The following is an 18607-nucleotide window of genomic DNA, read 5'->3' on the forward strand; positions in this document are numbered from 1 at the left end:
AGTATGGCTTTCTAGTTATGTCATGGGATAGAGCCATGAAAATGGTCATCATAATAACTCATTTTGGCTTTACACCTGGTACACTATGGATATTTTTTTTTCTTTTGATGAGAGTGAGTGGCAGTCTTTAAGAAAAGGTGGAAATAAATAAGGCTTCCCTGCTGGTCCAGTGGTTAAGACTCCAAGCTCCCATTGCAGGGGGTCTGGGGTTTCAGCCCTGGTTGGGAAACCAGATCCTGCATGCCATAACTGAGACCCAGTGCAGCCAAATAAAATTTTTTAAAAAGATGGAAAATTATTTGACTAATTTAGAATCCTAGAATTGCAGAACTAGAAACTTGAGAGATTATTCAGTCTGACCTTATTATTTCATTTTGTGTCTATTTTTATCATCTTACTTCCTCTGGTATTTATCATCAAAGACATGATGACATTAGATTGTTTCCTGCTCATTAACAGCTTGAGAATTGTAACTATGCAGTGGAACTGGGGAAGAATCAAGCCAAGTTCTCCCTGGTTGGCATTGGTGGACAAGACCTCAATGAAGGAAACCGCACCCTAACGTTGGCCTTGGTCTGGCAGTTAATGAGAAGGTAATACAGCTCAGGGAAATGGCATTTTGTTGAACAAATTCTTTATTTTTTAAATTATATTTGTTTATTTTTAATTAATTGATGGTTGCTTTACAATATTGGTTTGATTGAATGTATTTTTTAATCTAGAAAAGTACTAGCAATTTTCAGGAATGTGATTTAATCCAGTAAAACTATATTTTAAGCTAAAATGAAACCCTAAGGAGTGGGGGGGGGGGGCTGGGCGTGTCCTGCTTTTTTGTTTGTTTGTTTTTTCTTTCATTTCTATCAGTTTTGTTTCAGGTACTTGGAAATTCTATTGTCAAGTTCATCAGCATTTAAGGTTGTCATAACAACCTTAATTTTTAATGAATCACCCTTTTTCATGTGGAGTTACCCTATGCCTGATGATACTCTTTTTCTCTAAAAGCTATTTTTCCAGATAGTGATACAGCTTCTTGATTAGTTTTAGCATGATACGTTTTTCTCCCATCCTCTAACCTTTAACTGATTGATGTAAATACAGTCGCTTATCCTTTAAAGGGACTTTCAAAATAAAGGGGGGAAATATGCTATATTTACCTACATATCTGTCATTTCAGGTGCTTCTCTTTTCATGGTATAGATCCAGATTTCTATCTGATACCATTTGCCTTCTACTTGAAATATTCCTAGTGGTGCAGATCTGTTGGCAAGGAATTATTTCAGCTTCTATATGTCTGATAAACTCTTTATTTCATTTTTGCAAGGTATTTTATCTGAGTGTAGAATTTTAGGTTGACAGTTTTTTCTTTCGTTATTTTGAAGGTAGTGTTCACTGTCTTCTAGCTTGCATTGTTTCCAGTGATAAATCTATTGTATTTCTTATCTTTGTTCCTCAGTGCTGAGTCGCTTCAGTTGTGTCTGACTACTTTCGACCCTGTGGACCATGGCCTGCCAGGCTCCTCTGGCCATGGGAGTCTCCAGGGAAGAATACTGGAATGGGTTGCCATTAACTTCTCCGTTGTTCCTCCGTAGGTCATGTCTTTTCTTTTCTGGCTTCTTTCAAGATTTTCTCTTAATCGTTGCTTTTAAGTAGTTTGATTATTATGTACTTTGGTGTTTCTTGCACTTGAGGTTTGTTGAGCTTCTTGCATCTATGAGTTTACAATTTTCATCAAATTTGGAAAAACGTTGGCCTTTATTTATTCAAATTTGACTCCTGTACCCACCCACCCTAGTTTTTCAGGACTCTTAAGTATTTGATCACTGAAGTTGTCCCAGAATTCATTGATGCTCAGATCATCTTTTTCCTTTATGTTTCATTTTTTCTTCTCTGTTTCATTTGGGATAATTTCTATTGCCTTGTCTTAAATTCACTACTCTCTTCTACAATGTCTGCCATTAATTCCATTTGGTGTATATGTTTTTCATCTCAGACTTTATAGTTTTCATATATAGAAATTTGATTTAGGTCTTTTTGACATCTCCTATTTCTCTTAACCTTCTTGAGCTATAGAATATAAGTACAATAACTGCTATTTCTGTTTCTATTAATTGATTTTTAACCTCACTATGGCTCATACTTTCTTGCTTCCTGGAATGCCTACTGATTTTTCACTGTATGTAAGGCATTGTGAATTTTACCTTGCCATTTGCTAGATATTTCTGTATTCCTTTAAAGAAAGTGAAATCCCTCAGTCGTGTCTGATTCTTTGCGACCCCATGGACTGTAGCCTATCAGGCTTCTCCATCCATGGGATTTTCCAGGCAAGGGTACTGGAGTGGGTTGCCATTTCCTTCTCCAGGGGATCTTCCCAACCCAGGAATCGAAGCTGGGCCTCCTGCATTGCAGACAGACGGTTTACACTCTGAGCCACTGGGATGCAGTTCAGTCGCTCAGTTGTGTCTGACTCTTTGCGACCCCATGAACCACAGCAGGCCAGGCCTCCCTGTCCATCACCAACTCCCGGAATCCACCCAAACCCATGTCCATTGAGTCAGTGATGCCATCCAACCATCTCATCCTCTGTCGTCCCCTTCTCCTCCTGCCCTCAATCTTTCCCAGAATCAGGGTCTTTTCAAATGAGTCAGCTCTTTTCATCAGGTGGCCAAAGTATTGGAGTTTCAGCTTCAACATCAGTCCTTCCAATGAACACCCAGGCCTGATCTCCTTTAGGATGGACTGGTGGGTTGCAGTTACGTTACTTAAACAAAATTTGATCCTTTGGGGACTTACTTAAAATCTTAATTAATCTCGAGCTCATTTTGCTCTCAATACTGAGATAATCTCATCTGAGTACTTTACTTGATGCTCCATATATCATGAGATTTGTCTACTCTGACTGGTGGGAGCCAGATGTATCCCACGCTTGTGTGAACTCCAAGGATTGCTCTGCCCATTCATTTCTGCAAGTTCTTTTCCCAGCCTCAGTGTATTTGCTCAAATGCATGCACCAAGTCACACTATTCTAAGCACTCGAGGCAGAATTTCTGAATATCTCTGGAGCTTTTGTTCTAGATGACTCTGCTCTCTGGGCAGCTCTCTTCTCTTTGCTCTTCTGCCACACACATTCTAGCACCGTGGCTTCCTTGAGTTCTCAACCCTGTCCCGTCAGCTCATCGAGACTGTCATGCTCTGTTTGAGTTCTCTTGCCCTGCACTGCAGCCTGAGAATTCTCTGTGCAATAAGCTGGGACAATCTTAGGGCTCACCACATTCATTTTCCTTCTCAGGGACCCCTGTTTTGTGCTTTCTGTTGTCCAGTCTAGACAACACCATTTCATATTTTTTCATTGGGTTTTATGTGTTTAAGGCAGAAGGGTCAGTCTGATTCCTGTTATTCCATCATGAGCAGAAGCAGAATTTCCTGCTACTTCTATAACAGAGAACTTTAGATACCTTTTAGTTGTTGAGTCACGCAGTCGTGTCTTTGAAACCCCATGGACTGCAGCACACCAGGCTCCCCTGTCCTTCACTGTCTCCTGGAGTTCACTCAAACTCATGTGCATACCTTTTAGAGCCAAATATAAATTTGATTAATGTGAGAGCTCTGTGGACAAATTATTTAATCAATAGTAGAATATAATAAGATACACAAATGGAAGATAAATGATGAGAAAAGTAAACAATTTTTGGTACAAAAGCATGAGCCTGGGGAGAATTCTAGATAGCAAAGCTGTAAGCATTAACTAGTTCACTTTTACATGCTTTGCTCTTTTTCTCCTATACTGATAGCCCTGAGCAGGCAGAAGTCTTCCATTCCTTAATTAGAACCTATGTTGCTGCTGCTGTTGCTGCTGCTAAGTCACTTCAGTTGTGTCCAACTCTGTGCGACCCCATAGACGGCAGCCCACCAGGCTCCCCCGTCCCTGGGATTCTCCAGGCAAGAACACTGGAATGGGTTGCCCTTTCCTTCTCCAATGTGTGAAAGTGAAGTCGCTCAGTCGTGTCCGACTTTTAGTGACCTCCTGGACTGCAGCCTACCAGGCTCCTCTGTCCATGGGATTTTCCAGGCAAGAGTACTGGAGTGGGTTGCCATTGCCTTCTCCGAGAGCCTAAGTTAGAGTGACTTAATTCATTTTTCTACATGGAAGGAAGCCCCAGAAACCATATGTCACATTACATTATATCTAACAAGGTAATGGCAGAGACAAGGTTTGTCATTTCCTGAAGCACAGAAGCTCTATTCCCAGGCCACTGTCTGCAGGTCCTAATATTTATAATGGTCCTCAGAGTAATTATGTCAGTGTTCCCAGGTGATGGAGGGTGGTCAGAAGTGATCATAATCACTACCTGATTTACATTTGCTTTATCAAATATGATGCTCCATTACCCTTTTCTCAACTGGGATCTCTTTAATGATCAAAGGCAGATGTCAAAGGCTTCTCTGGCACAGAAAACACCAGAGTTAAAGCAGCTTTAACTCTAGTCCCTGTTACAGTGCCTGTATCTAGAACATGGCTGAAAGTTCCTAAGAGCTGTTCTTACCATGTATTTTCAGAAACGCCTTCTGAACTCCCCACTATTTTATTTCCCGTGTGTGTTTAATTCTTAACAGAATGCCTTTTGGTACTGATTGCTTTGAAAACCAAAACCAAAGTCTTTTTAGTTGCCACAGTTAAATTGACTCTTGGGTCTGGAGATGAAAGCATCTTTGATATTTTGTTTTAGTGACTTAAAAAAATACTCAGGCCAACTCTATTCTATTTTGAATTTCATAATAGCTGAAAATCACCTTGTAATATGATCTTTGTTTTGAGTTTTATAAAAATGTGACCCAACAACAAGGCTGGTATGTATATATAACAAGGGCTAGTTTGAGCTTAGTCTCTTCCTGGTTAATAAGTCCTATTTCTCATGAATCTTTACTGAATAAGAATTGTGGGGACTTCCCTGGGGGTTCAGTGGTCAAGACTCCAAGCTGCCAATGCTTGGGGCATGATTTGATCCCTATCAGGCAACTAAGATCCCACATGCTGTGTGGCATGGTCAAAAGATTAAAAAATAATAATAATAATTTCATATAAGAAAATGGACAGAGAAATTCCTTACTGTTGAAGGTGATGAAATGACTGATTATGTAAATTCCAGCAGAAGGGGATTTTTTTCTTTCTCTGTGTGCCACATATTAACAGATCTAATAAATTTAGAGCCAGTTCTAGCTGAAATTTATGTCACTGGTTTGCACAGATGTGTTAATTTGGTCATTTATCTGGACAATAAATGGCATGTCATTTTCCCCCCTAAAAACAAATGAGAGCCTAAACCTCCCTTTCCCCTTCAGTAGCCTGGAAATTGTTCTCAGATTGGAAAGCTGGCAGATTGCGTGTGTGTAAATTTGGAGACAAAAGCCTGAGGCAAGTAGAGTGCCAGCAGACAGCAACAGTAGACTCCAGCAAAGGAGCGCGAGTCTGCAGCAGGCAACGGAGGGAATTCTCTCCACATCAAAGAGGCTGTGGACGGCGAATTGGGGATAGGTCTGTGAAAAACAAAGCAGCTAGTTTTGCCCCTCAGGGTCACATGTTATATCAATAAACCACGAGTTCCATGGCAGGAAAGCACGAAAGTCATAATCACAGCCCCTCCAGCCCCGAATCCCATCCATCCCCTGCTGTTGGATGAGGCCCAGCCTAAAGCTGGGACTCATGGGGCCATTTCATTTCTTTAATCTTTATTGGAGTATAATTGCTTTACAGTTGTATTAGTTTCTGCTGCTGCTGCTGCTGCTGCTAAGTCGCTTCGGTCGTGTCCGACTTTCTGTGCGACCCCATAGAAGGCTCTGCTATACAGCAAAGTGAATCAACAATACGTGTGCGTGCGTGCGTGCTCTATCTCTCAAGCTGAGTTTGACTTTTTGCAACCCCATGGACTGTGGCCCGCCAGGATCCTCTGTCCATGGGATTTTCCAGGCAAGAATACTGGAGTGGGTTGCCATTTCCTCCTCCCGAGGATCTTCCCAGCCCAGAGATTTGAACCTTCATCGCTTATGTCTTCTGGTTTGGCAGGCAGATTCTTTACCACTGAGCCACCAGGGAAGCACCCCCCCGCCCAATTTTATTTTTTGGTAAAGACAAGTTGCAGAAACTCTTTTCCTCCCCATCGCCAGTGATGGGGAAGTGCTTTCATCTGAAGAAAGTGGGTCATTACTCCTTTTTCAGAGATAACACTTGAAAGCTGTGTGGGAGATCATGAAGGACGGTGTTTTCCACAGAAGCAGTAACTGGAGGAAGACACCCGATGGGTTATGTAAGCAAAACCCTGGGCGGAGGGTGACCTCATTTAGGGAGGCCCTCCAGACAGGCCGGAGACTTGAATTTCAGTTTGGACGACGCACACTGAAACCCTAGTCTTTCGTGGGTAATTTGACCACCTCCCCCTCACCCTTAACAAGACTGAACCCTGAGGCCAGCCGACCTGCCCACTTGCTCACTGCTTGCCTCTCTATTTCCCTTTTGAGAGGGATCAGCTTGGGGAATGGTGAGTCTTCTCTGCTCCCTGGAATTTTAAGAGTTTGAAGCATCGTAACGTTCCCCACCACCACACTTCTCATAATCGTGTGTCTCAAAGGCAGTTCTTACTCTCAAACTAGGGATTAACTAGAGATTAATTTCTACTTCTGTGTTATACCGGGGAAACTTTTATGTTTTTTCTTTGTTATGTTAGCTGGTCGGGCTTTTCTTTTTTTATTGACCTATAGCTGATTTACAATGTTGTGTTAATTTCTGCTGTACAGCAAAGTGATTTGGGTATACATGCATATGCATATATATATATGTATGTTTATACATTCTTTTCCATATTTTTTCCATTGTGGTTTGTCACGGGATGTTCAATACAGTTCTGTGTGCTATACAGTGGGGCCTTGTTGTTTATCTCATTCTATAATTAACAGTTTGTATCTGCTAACCCCCAATACTTCCAATACCTCCCTTCCCCACCCCTTTCCCCCTCGGCAGACAGAAGTCTATTCTCCGTGTCTGTGAATCTGTTTCTGTTTTGTAGATAGGTTCATGCATGTCATATTTTAGATTCCACGTGTAAGAGATATCATATGGTGTTTGTCTTTCTCTTTCTGGCTTACTTCACTTAGCACGATCACCTCTAGTTTCATTCATGTTGCTATAAATGGTGTTATTTCATGCTTTTTGTGTCGAGTAATATTGCTGTGTGTGTGTGTGTGTGTGTGTGTGTGTCTCCTTTATCCATTATCAGTGGACATTCAGGTTGTCTCCATGTCTTGGCTATTGTGAATAGTGCTGCTCTGAACATAGGGGTGCATATGTCTTTTTGAATGATAGTCTTGTCTGAATATATGTGCTTGGGCTATGGGCTTGCCTAACATCGAATTGTTCCTTGATTTTCATGGTTCCTTTAAGAAAAGCACCACTGGTTCAAAGCCTTTGCTTCATTTTTCTCTCCTTGCTTCCCTTCTGCTTTGCCTTCCCACAATGACGGTGGTATTTGCTCTGCATCACACTCTACATATAAAGTTCTATTTTGTTATTCTAAAAGGAACTAGTGTTATTACATATTCTTTGTTCCTCAACTGCAATGGTATCCAGGCCATCTTCTGCGACAGGAAAAAATAAAAACTTCTATGCTGGCAACTCTGTGAATAGTGAATTCTTTTTCATATATTTTTTTTAATTTTTACTGGAGTATAGTTGACTTACAATATTGTGTTACTTTCTGCTGAACAGCAAAGTGATTCAGTTACACAAATACATATATCCAGTGTCTTTTAGATTCTTTTCCCATTTAGGTCATTATAGAGTATTGAGATGGAGAAGGCAATGGCACCCCACTCCAGTACTCTTGCCTGGAAAATCCCATGGACGGAGGAGCCTGGTGGGCTGCTGTCTATGGGGTCACACAGTGCTGGACATAACTGAAGCGACTTAGCAGCAGCAGCAGAGTATGGAGAAGAGTTCCCTGTGCTATACAATTGTGAATTTTTTAGTGACTTTTCTCCAGAAATCATTCTTGGTTTTGTTCAGGTACACGTTGAATATTCTTGAAGACATTGGAGGTGGGCAGAAGGTCAATGATGATACTATTGTCAACTGGGTGAATGAAACACTGAAGGAAGCGGAGAAGAATTCATCCATCTCTAGTTTCAAGGTAACATGCTTTGTCTCCCGCTTGCGGCCCCCTGAGCTTTATGCTTATCTTTATTGCTTTCACTCTGTCTTCAAGAGTGACCTTCAGTATGAGGTCTTTGAGGCACCCCTCCCATTTTGATTTTGCTTGAATGACCCATTATTGTTTTGATGTTCATAGGCCGTTTCATTGACAAATTTCTTGTCATTTTCCTCCCTAATAATTAATTTAAAAAATCCAGTTATTTTTTATAAGGGATTTTAGGCATCGTTCTTCCAAAGTAATGTAAAATATAGTATTTTTTTAAGCGTGCACAGCTCCATGGTTCAGATTGTTAACATGATGAGGGTAAGATGTAAAATGCTAGAAGATCTCCCATGGGGTATTTTCTTTTGTTTTTAAGAAAAAAAGCAATTGTGTACTTGTATCCAAATCCCATTTTTATTAATAACAGCATTATATTTTATTACATTTGTCATCTCATGTTTTAAACATTAGCTGGATTCTTTCTCAAGGGCCCTGAGCACTTGATCCACAGTATAGTGTCGGCGTCCCGTCGTAACTACATTTTCTTGATTTAAAGGTCAAGATTGGGGGAGGGACCCCTTCAGAGTTATATTAACAGGGTGGATGAGGCAGTTTGTCATGATGTCGATCCTCTGCTTCAAAATCAAGAGAAAAGTGGAAACCTCTCCCCTCCCAGAAAGGGCAAGGGATGTATCTCTGGGCTGGGCTATACCAGGGGTGCCTGGACTCTGTGAGCTCAGCACAGGAAACAGCCAGCTCTGTCTGCCCTCCACTTACCATTTGTTTGGTCTGAAGAGCTGAGCAGCAGTTGAAGCAGAGACTGGTGATCGACATGAACAAATCTTTCCAGAAAGAGATCAGGGAAGGTGGTGAAGAAGGGTGCTCCCAGGATGGACTGCACTCTGAGGACCAGGGCCTTCTTGTTTGTAAGGCCTTCTTGTTCACAGATATCGTGAAGACAGCGTTACCATTTCCCTGATTTTTTTTTTTTTTTTTTTTTTTTTACCGCTTTGCGTGGCATGTGGGATCTTAGTTCCCTGACTAGGGATCGAACCTGTGCCCCCTGTGACGGAAGCATGGAGTCTTAACCACTGATCCATGAGGGAAGTCCCACCATTTTCCTGATTGTATAATGAAGAATCTGGGGCTTATTTAACTCCTGAAGTCACAGCTAATAATTGCAGGTGGTGTCCACTAGGGAGGGGAAAGCACCTCTCCCTGCAAGGTGAGGTTCTAGAGCAGAGTGTATCTGTAGATCACGTGACCGTGGCTATGAAATGATGGTTAAACAGTCCCGGGAGTGCGTCTCTTGGTAGAACAGCTGCTGCTTTACAGGAACGCAGCCCTTTGCATTACCTGGCAGTTTCTGGGGTGTTCCTCTTCAGAATGTTTGATAATTTTTTTCTCCTTGTGATGCTCAGGGTGAATTTTCTCCTGTCTTCTCACCAAGTCATTACAGAATAGGTCAAAAAAAAAAAAAAAAAAAGAAAGAAAAAACACGATTTATTTTTGTTGTTTTTTAATTTTTACAATGTTGTGTTGGTTTCTGCTGTGCAACAATGTGAATGAGCCATAACAATACATATATCACCTCCCTCTTGAGCCTCCCTCCCGTCCCCCTGTCCTACTCCTCTAGGTCATCACAGAGCACCAGACTGGGATTTTAAGTGAAACCTTTCAAAAAATGAGCATAGCCCACCCCCCCATTAGCCACTGTAGAAACAGTCCTGGTCCCCCCTCATCTATGAACGCTGCTGACTGCTGCCCATCTCGCTGCCCATCAGCCCCCCAAGACTGTGGGAAGAAAGTAGGGAAGAAGCTGAAACTCCAGTCTCTCCATTTTGCTTTCCTTGTGCTTCTTCACCAAAAAATTCTATAGAGATAGAAGCTCTGGCTAATAATGGAAATTAGAAATGGTTATATGTATATTGATTTTAATTTTGTGGTAGGTCTTATATTACCTGGGCTTCCCTGGTGACTCAGACAGTAATGAGTCTGCCTGAAATATAGGAGACCTGGGTTCGATCCCTGGTTTGGGAAGATCCCCTGGAGAAGGAAATGGCAGCCCACTCCAGTATTCTTGCCTGGAGAGTTCCAGGGACAGAGGAGCCTGGTAGGCTGTAGTCCATGGGGTTGCAGAGAGTTGGACACAACTGAGTGACTTTCACTTATATTACCCAGAAATAAGTAAAAATGGACCCATCCTATTTTTTACATTGTTTTATTGTAATTATTTCATTCATTTTTATTTCTTGGCCGTGCTGTGCAGCATGTGGGATCTTAGTTCCCCGACCAGGGATCGAACCCTTACCCCCTCCATTGGAAGAGTCTTAACCACTGGACTGCAACCAAGGAAGTCCCTACCCTTCCGATTTTTTTTTTTTTTAATATTTTTGTACCTTTGCAGAGGGCCTGTGCTGAAGACCTAATATCTTGCAGGGGTCCTGTGTCTTGTTTCTTGGTTAGAATTAACTCTGATTTGGACCCTCAAGGTATGAGGTGTTTAGACTTCAGTTCAGTTCAGTCGCTCAGTCGTGTCCGACTCTTTGCAACCCCATGAATCTCAGCACGCCAGGCCTCCCTGTCCATCACCAACTCCCGGAATTCACTCAGACTCACATCCATCGAGTCACTGATGCCATCCAGCCATCTCATCCTCTGTCATCCCCTTCTCCTCCTGCCCCCAATCCCTCCCAGCATCAGAGTCTTTTCCAATGAGTCAACTCTTCGCATGAGGTGGCCAAAGTACTGGAGTTTCAGCTTTAGCATCATTCCTTCCAAAGAAATCCCAGGGCTGATCTCCTTCAGAATGGACTGGTTGGATCTCCTTGCAGTCCAAGGGACTCTCAAGAGTCTTCTCCAACACCACAGTTCAAAAGCATCAATTCTTCGGCGCTCAGCTTTCTTCACAGTCCAACTCTCACATTCATACATGACCACAGGAAAAACCACAGCCTTGACTAGATGGACCTTTGTTGGCAAAGTCATGTCTCTGCTTTTGAATATGCTATCTAGGTTGGTCATAACTTTCCTTCCAAGGAGTAAGCGTCTTTTAATTTCATGGCTGCAGTCACCATCTGCAGTGATTTTGGAGCCCAAGAAAATAAAATCTGACACTGTTTCCACTGTTTCCCCATCTATTTCCCATGAAGTGATGGGACCGGATGCCATGATCTTCGTTTTCTGAATGTTGAGCTTTAAGCCAACTTTTTCACTCTTCTCTTTCACTTTCATCAAGAAGTTTTTTAGTTTCTCTTCACTTTCTGCCATAAGGGTGGTGTCATCTGCATATCTGAGGTTATTGATATTTCTCCCGGCAATCTTGATTCCAGTTTGTGTTTCTTCCAGTCCAGTGTTTCTCATGATGTACTCTGCATATAAGTTAAATAAGCAGGGTGACAATATACAGCCTTGACGTACTCTTTTTCCTATTTGGAACCAGTCTGTTGTTGCATGTCCAGTTCTAACTGTTGCTTCCTGACCTGCATACAGATTTCTCAAGAGGCAGGTCAGGTGGTCTGGGATTCCCATCTCTTTCAGAATTTTCCACAGTTTATTGTGATCCACACAGTCAAAGGCTTTGGCATAGTCAATAAAGCAGAAATAGATGTTTTTCTGGAACTCTCTTGCTTTTTCTATGATCCAGCGGATGTTGGCAATTTGATGTCTGGTTCCTCTGCCTTTTCTAAAACCAGCTTGAACATCAGGAAGTTCAGGGTTCATGTATTGCTGAAGCCTGGAGAATTTTGAGCATTACTTTACTAGCGTGTGAGATGAGTGCAATTGTGCAGTAGTTGGAGCATTCTTTGGCATTGCGTTTCTTTGGGATTGGAATGAAAACTGACCTTTTCCAGTCAGTTTCCTTCCAGACCTTTTCCTGTGGCCACTGCTGAGTTTTCCAAATTTGCTGGCATATTGAGCGCAGCACTTTCACAGCATCATCTTTCAGGATTTGAAATAGCTCAACTGGAATTCTATCACCTCCACTAGCTTTGTTCGTAGTGATGCTTTCTAAGGCCCACTTGACTTCACATTCCAGGATGTCTGGCTCTAGGTGAGTAATCACACCATCGTGATTACCTGGGTTGTGAAGATCTTTTTTGTACAGTTCCTCTGTGTATTCTTGCCACCTCTTCTTAATATCTTCTGCTTCTGTTAGGTCCATACCATTTCTGTCTTTTATCGAGCTCATCTTTGCATGAAATGTTCCCTTGGTACCTCTAATTTTTTTGAAGAAATCTCTAGTTTAGACTTGACTGTGCTCAGATGGTGACATGCAGTCGCCTCTCCCTGTCTGTACTCTCAGGTACCCAAGAGAGAGAGCAGAGTTTCGTGCATTCAGAGCTCTGGGTGAAAGACTCGCTGCCTGTTGGCAGACAATGGGTTTCCTCTGCATAGTGAGCCACCAGGAAGCTACTGATGCCCCCTAGAGAAACAGCACTTGGTTTGAAACACCATGTGCCACACTGTGGCATTTCCCAGACCAGGACGTGTATATTTCATATTTAAAAGGAAAGAGAAGGGTCTTTCTTGGCAGTCCAGTGGTTAAGTCTCCACACTTCCAATGCAGGGGACACAAGTTCCATCCCTGGTCAGGGAACTAAGTTCCCACATGGCACATGGAAAGTGAAAGTCGCTCAGTCTTGTCTGACTCTGTGACTCCATGACTATACAGTCCATGGAATTCTCCAGGCCAGAATACTGGAGTGGGTAGCCTTTCCCTTCTCCAGGGGATCTTTCAAACCCAGGTCTCCCACATCGCAGGTGGATTCTTTACCAGCTGAGCTATAAGGGAAGCCCAAGAGTATGGGAGTGGGTAGCCTATCCCTTCTCCAGCAGATCTTCCCTACCCAGGAATTGAACTGGGGTCTCCTGCATTGCAGGCAGATTCTTTACCAGCTGAGCTATCAGGGAACATGCCACATGGAGCAACCAAAAATTGAAAAGAACCACCCACTTTCCTTGAGCCAAACAGAAGTAACCTGGGAGCATATTGATGAAGCCCATGCTTTCTCTCTGTGCAGGACCCGAAGATCAGCACAAGTCTGCCGGTCCTTGATCTCATCGATGCCATTCAGCCAGGTTCCATTAACTATGACCTTCTGAAGACGGAGAACCTGAATGAAGAAGAGAAACTCAACAATGCAAAGTACGTAAACAAGCCCGAGGTCAGGGAGGGAAGGGTGGCGTGGGGTCGAATGCCCATGCCTCCATGCAGACAATTCAGTTTCACTACTGATGCTTTTCCTTCTCATGACTTACTGCGTCCCATCACCCTTATATCTGCTACTGTGCAGTGACAGTTTAAGGTTCCAGGTGTGAGAGGGAACAAGACAAAAACACAACTGGTAACAATTGAAATGGAAAACAGTTGACTTCCAACTGATAAGCAAGCCTACAATTTCCTAACACTAATTTCCTTATCAAAATCTATAGGAGGTTTCCTGAGTAGAGTTTGTACATGGTGGGTGCGGAGCTAAACGCCCTATTTGTGAATATCCATGGATGTACCTGGGCAGGGGTGGGGTTCAAGGCCAGAGTCATCACTGGTTTGAGAGCAGCTGCTCTTTGCGTTACACACAGAGTGAGGGTTGTTGTTGTGTAGTCGCTGACTCTTTTGCAACTCCATGGACTGTAGCCTGCCAGGTTCCTCTGCCCGTGGAAGTATTCTTCCTCTAGTATTCTTACTCTAGTAAGAATAGTATTCTTACTATTCTTACTATAGTATTCTTACTATACCTCTGCCCTCTAGTATTCTTACTGGAGTGGGTATCTGTTCCCATCTCCAGGGGATCTTCCCCATGGAACCTGGGTCTCCTGCATGCCAGGCACATTCTTTACCGTCTGAGCTGCCAGGGAAGCCCCAAATATAGAATCCTAAAAATGGCTATGGTGGCAAGATCATGCATATTTTTTAAGTTCTGTTTTCTAATTTTTGAACAACTTTTCCTCTATATTTTATAATGGAAAAATTAATTGTACTTCATTAATCATTAATATAGAGGAAGTGACTGAGAGATGGACAAGGAGAAAGAATGGGGCTACTCTTGCCTGGAGCTCTTAAATTAATGTGATCGCTAAAGTACGAGTAAAGTTATTTCAGAAGAGTGGAGGGAGTCACGGGGCCTTGGGTGGAATGAAGAATCTCTGCAGCAACCATTGTAAGAGGTTGCTAGATAACGAATGAGCAGAATAAAAGAACTGCCAGATAATAATAGTGTGGGCTCATTTGCAAGTAGACTACAACTAATAAAACTATCTTCCTGTAACTATAAACAGAGCAAAAATATTCTGATGCAGCTATGGTAATCTTATGTGAAAAATGTGTAATATAAAACTCTGGTTATTCTACGATTATAGTAGCATAAATAAATACACATGCATGTGGGCAAGAATTAGAATGGAAAAAGGAAGAAAAGAATGGACGGGGAAGAAAAGAAAAGAAAGGGGGCAGGGTGAAATTCCCTGGAGGTCCAGTGGTTAAGACTCTGAGCTTCCAAAGCAGGGGGCGTGGGTTCGATTCCTGGTCAGGGAACTAAGATCCCATATTCCTTGCAGCCAAAAAAGATTTAAAAAAAATAAAGAATTGATGGGTAGGGTCATGGTATTACAGATGCATTTCCTCTTTTTTTTTCTGCCTTGTAAACAATGTTCTGTAGCTGAAGTGGAGTTTGCGGTCCTTCCCTATCACACACTCTTGTTCAAGTCTGTGACTTTTTCTGCCACAGTAGACCCCAAGCAAATAAGCACCAAAAGTGGTGGGAGCTAGGAAGCTCTTTAAGGACAAATGATACATTTGGTGATTATCACAAGGATGGACAGCAAGTTTGATGGAGTTGGGAGCTTTGTCAAGCTAAGAATTGCCCACAAACCTCGAGAGGAAGCCAGTGATTGGTTGGCTGCAGCCGTACCAGGAGTGACCTTGGCACAGTAGATAGTTTACAGTATAGAAGGCTCCGCTGGTGGCTCAGATGGTAAAGAATCTGCCTACAATGCAGAAAACCCAGGTTTGATCCCTGGGTCCGGGAAGATCCCCTGGAGAAGGGAATGGCAACCCATTCCAGAATTCTTGCCTGGAGAATTCCATGGACAGAGGAGCCTGGCAGGCTATAGTCCATAGAGTGACAAAGAGTCAGACACGCCTGAGTGACCAACACTTCCACATTCTTTCATAGAGTATATAGTATATATTATATAGAACGACAATAACTCTGACCCTGAGGGGTCCCCTTCATACTTGCTCAGGCTCCCCTCATCCCTCCTCTTTTCTCTTTTAGGTATGCCATCTCTATGGCTCGAAAAATTGGAGCGAGAGTGTATGCGCTTCCAGAAGACTTGGTGGAAGTGAACCCCAAGATGGTCATGACTGTGTTCGCTTGCCTCATGGGGAAAGGAATGAAGAGGGTGTAAGGCCCAGCGGGCGGGGTAGGGGGTGTGCGTCGGTCTCTGGCTGCTCATGCCTGGTGCCCCCAGGAAACACGGGAGGAGTCAGCCATTCCAAAGTTTCAACTCGATGACATTATTCACAGTTCCAAAAAAAAATGTATATCTGTTCCGCCAAGTAGCCTTCATGTATTTAACAAAAAGTGCTTTATTCTTTGCAAAAGACCCAGTCTCTTACAAATATTTTTTTATCATTGAATTGATTGCTTCTTTGAAAATGTAGAGAAAAAGAGATCTTACTTCCCAGGCACCTTTCCTGCCTTTGCCGTTGTAGTCAGGTATAGAAGTCTCAAGTGTAGTTCATTTTAACATTATCTTTCAAACCAGCTTACATTGTCTGCCTTCTTGTTCGGGGTGAGAACCAGGAGGGGAGAATCATCGGAGGGGAGAATCGTGAAACCAGCCTAAAGCTGGCTTCTGGAGGCCAGCGTTTGCTCTGTTACAAGCCTCCTTCCTGTTGCCCTTCTACCTGGGTCTACCTGTTGTGACTTTGCTCTCCACCGCGGCAGAACCTGCCCTCTCTGTGGCTCCCCTCTTCTGGCCACCCTCCTCTCTGGGCCTTCTGGGTCATCTGACAAATTAGGCTGTACTGGAGTCCCCAAGAGTGTCTGGTAACCTCCAGACCTAAGACATATCATCAGAACATTTTCTTAGAACTGTGTCTACTAATCTCCAGAACTAAGACTTATCATCAGAACATTTTCTCAAAACTAGGGTCCCAGATGTCATCAGATTTTATTTTTTCAGTCAATGAGAAGCCCTCTGTTTTTAACCCTAGGATCTGGGCTCTGACCAGATGTACTATCTTAAATACCGTGCCTCCAGATAGATTCTTCACTGTTGGTGGAAGGTAGTGTTCAAGGAGGGTGTCATTGAGCAGCACACCACTAGAGGGCAGTGTGGAGTCATAACAGTTTCTGGTCTCAGGTGCTGCCTCCATGTATTTAGCCCTGTGTATTATGGCAACCCACTCCAGTGTTCTTGCCTGGAGAATCCCAGGGACGGCAGAGCCTGGTGGGCTGCCGTCTATGGGGTCGCACAGAGTTGGGCACGACTGAAGAGACTTAGCAGCAGCAGCAGCATTAGATCTTGGAGAAGGAAACAGCAGCCCAGTCCAGTATTCTTGCCTGGAGAATTCCATGGACAGAGGAGCCTGGCGGACTACAGTCCGTGGGGTCGCACAGAGTCGGATATGACTGCGCGACTAATGTTTTCATTAGCTCTAGTTATACAGTGTGGCTAAATATCTGGTGACTGGGAACTGCCTTGCTCTGATTTCATTTGCTCTTAGATCACAGTGCATATGATGTCTGCCGGGCCATAGGATCAATGCTTACTTTTTTGGTACCCCCAAATGCCCAGGGGTCCTATGTGCCAATGAACAGTGCCCCCACCTCAACCCCAGACTTGACCCCCACCAACACACTCACACATACACATACCTAGCCAGGTATCAAGCTGGCTAGGAACAGGCACAGTCGCTTTATGAAGAGTTAATTTGCTGGATATTTAAAGAATTCTTAAACAAAACCCAAGGAACACTGTGCTCTTGAGCAGTTCTAATAGACTGCAATTTCCTTGAAAACTTACCAAAGGCTAAATAGCAACAGAGTATTGGGCACGGATGCCAGACCCCTTCTGTCATAGTGAAAGGGTTCATGGAGGAGGTATCTGCTTTAGGGGTGGTGTGTAGTGGAACTTAGTCATTTTTCAAAGTGACTGAAATGCATTACCCCAGTCTGCTCCTTGTCAGAGGGCTCAGGAAGCCAAGATATGGCTTCTCCCAGCCCATAATCTGTATTTCTGCTGCATCTGATTGCAAAGTGGTTGGCTTTGTCTTAATCTGCACTTAATGTAGCCCCCAGATGATTCTCCCCCCATCTGTCTCCAGGAGGAATGTTACTGCCTTAATAGAAAATGAAGATAAAATATTGCTCAATCAAGATCTCTCCAAATAAAATGTTCCCCATATTGGACATCTTCTGAAGGTTTCATGAGTTATTCATTCAGCCAACATGCACTGAGGCCCTACATGTGCCAGGTTTGGGAAATATGCCCGTAAATGAGGCAGGCCTTGAGCTCAGCTGATCAAGAGAGACTGATCAGGAAAAACACACCACTGCCAGGTGCTATGAGTAATTGATGAGGGCAGGGTGAGAGGGGCTTACAACAGAGGAAACCCCCAAAGGAGAAATATTTTAGCTGAAAGCTGAAGAGTAAGTAGGCGGGAGTCGGACCACGAGGAGGTCAAAATGAAAGGTAAGACACAAATTCTCAGAAACACACGGAACCCGCTTGTGCCCAAAAGCCAGACTTGGGGATTGGTGTGAAAGGGCTTCCAAGTGATTTGAGGAGGAATCTTTGGGGCTGGCGGTCCCTGGCGTCTCCTCCCTAGTCTGGGCCTCACACTGGCTGGTGGAGGTGATGCTGCAGAAGGATGCGTGCAGAGAATGCTCAGAGTGCTGAAGAATTCTGCTGTAACTGGCTCCCTCGGGTAGGCTGCTGTTTGGCGTGGTCACATCCTGACTTCCCGAGGTGTCCCTCACCCACACAGCCGCTGAAAGGTTGGGCTCTTGTGCTTAAGCTGTGTGTCCCGGCTCCTCCGGCAGCACTCTGGAGATGGCTCTTTTCTGGCCTAATATTCCCGCGGCGTCTACACATTCAAGGTAGTGGTCTTCCCTACATATCGAGAGGTTACTAATGCTAAGTGCTGTCTTTTGTATGTTAAGACTGCCTTGATAGGTCCTGACCAGGAGGACTGAACAGCTACAGGTAAGCAGAATACTATCAAGGGAAGAAAACTAAGAGTCTTGCAGACTGGAAGGCAATGGAATATAGCAATCAAAGCAGGACAATTTTTCTTAAAAGATTTTTTTTCAGGTTTTTAATGCTAGTTCCTTAATTTTTTCACTCTAGTGGACATCCCACTAGTTACATTTCTTTTTTTAACCCATGTAATCTCAGAATTATTTTTTTGAGATAAA

At 43.3% G+C, this 18607-nt stretch overlaps 1 protein-coding gene across 3 annotated transcripts in view; it reads left to right on the forward strand.

The window, feature by feature from the left end:
• The window catches only part of LCP1 (lymphocyte cytosolic protein 1), a 103089-nt gene extending 85483 nt beyond the window's left edge, over positions 1–17606 (forward strand). For all 3 annotated transcript variants that reach the window (XM_044926809.2, XM_006072551.4, XM_006072552.4), the window contains exons 13-16: positions 460–593; positions 8051–8174; positions 13205–13329; positions 15458–17606. In XM_044926809.2, coding sequence (XP_044782744.1) covers positions 460–593; positions 8051–8174; positions 13205–13329; positions 15458–15590 — 516 coding nt within the window. In that variant the 3' untranslated portion in view covers positions 15591–17606. The remainder of the gene's footprint in view (positions 1–459; positions 594–8050; positions 8175–13204; positions 13330–15457) is intronic.
• The last annotated feature ends 1001 nt before the right edge of the window (positions 17607–18607 follow it).

Source organism: Bubalus bubalis, chromosome 13 (genome assembly GCF_019923935.1).
Source record: "Bubalus bubalis isolate 160015118507 breed Murrah chromosome 13, NDDB_SH_1, whole genome shotgun sequence".
Lineage (NCBI taxonomy): Eukaryota > Metazoa > Chordata > Mammalia > Artiodactyla > Bovidae > Bubalus > Bubalus bubalis.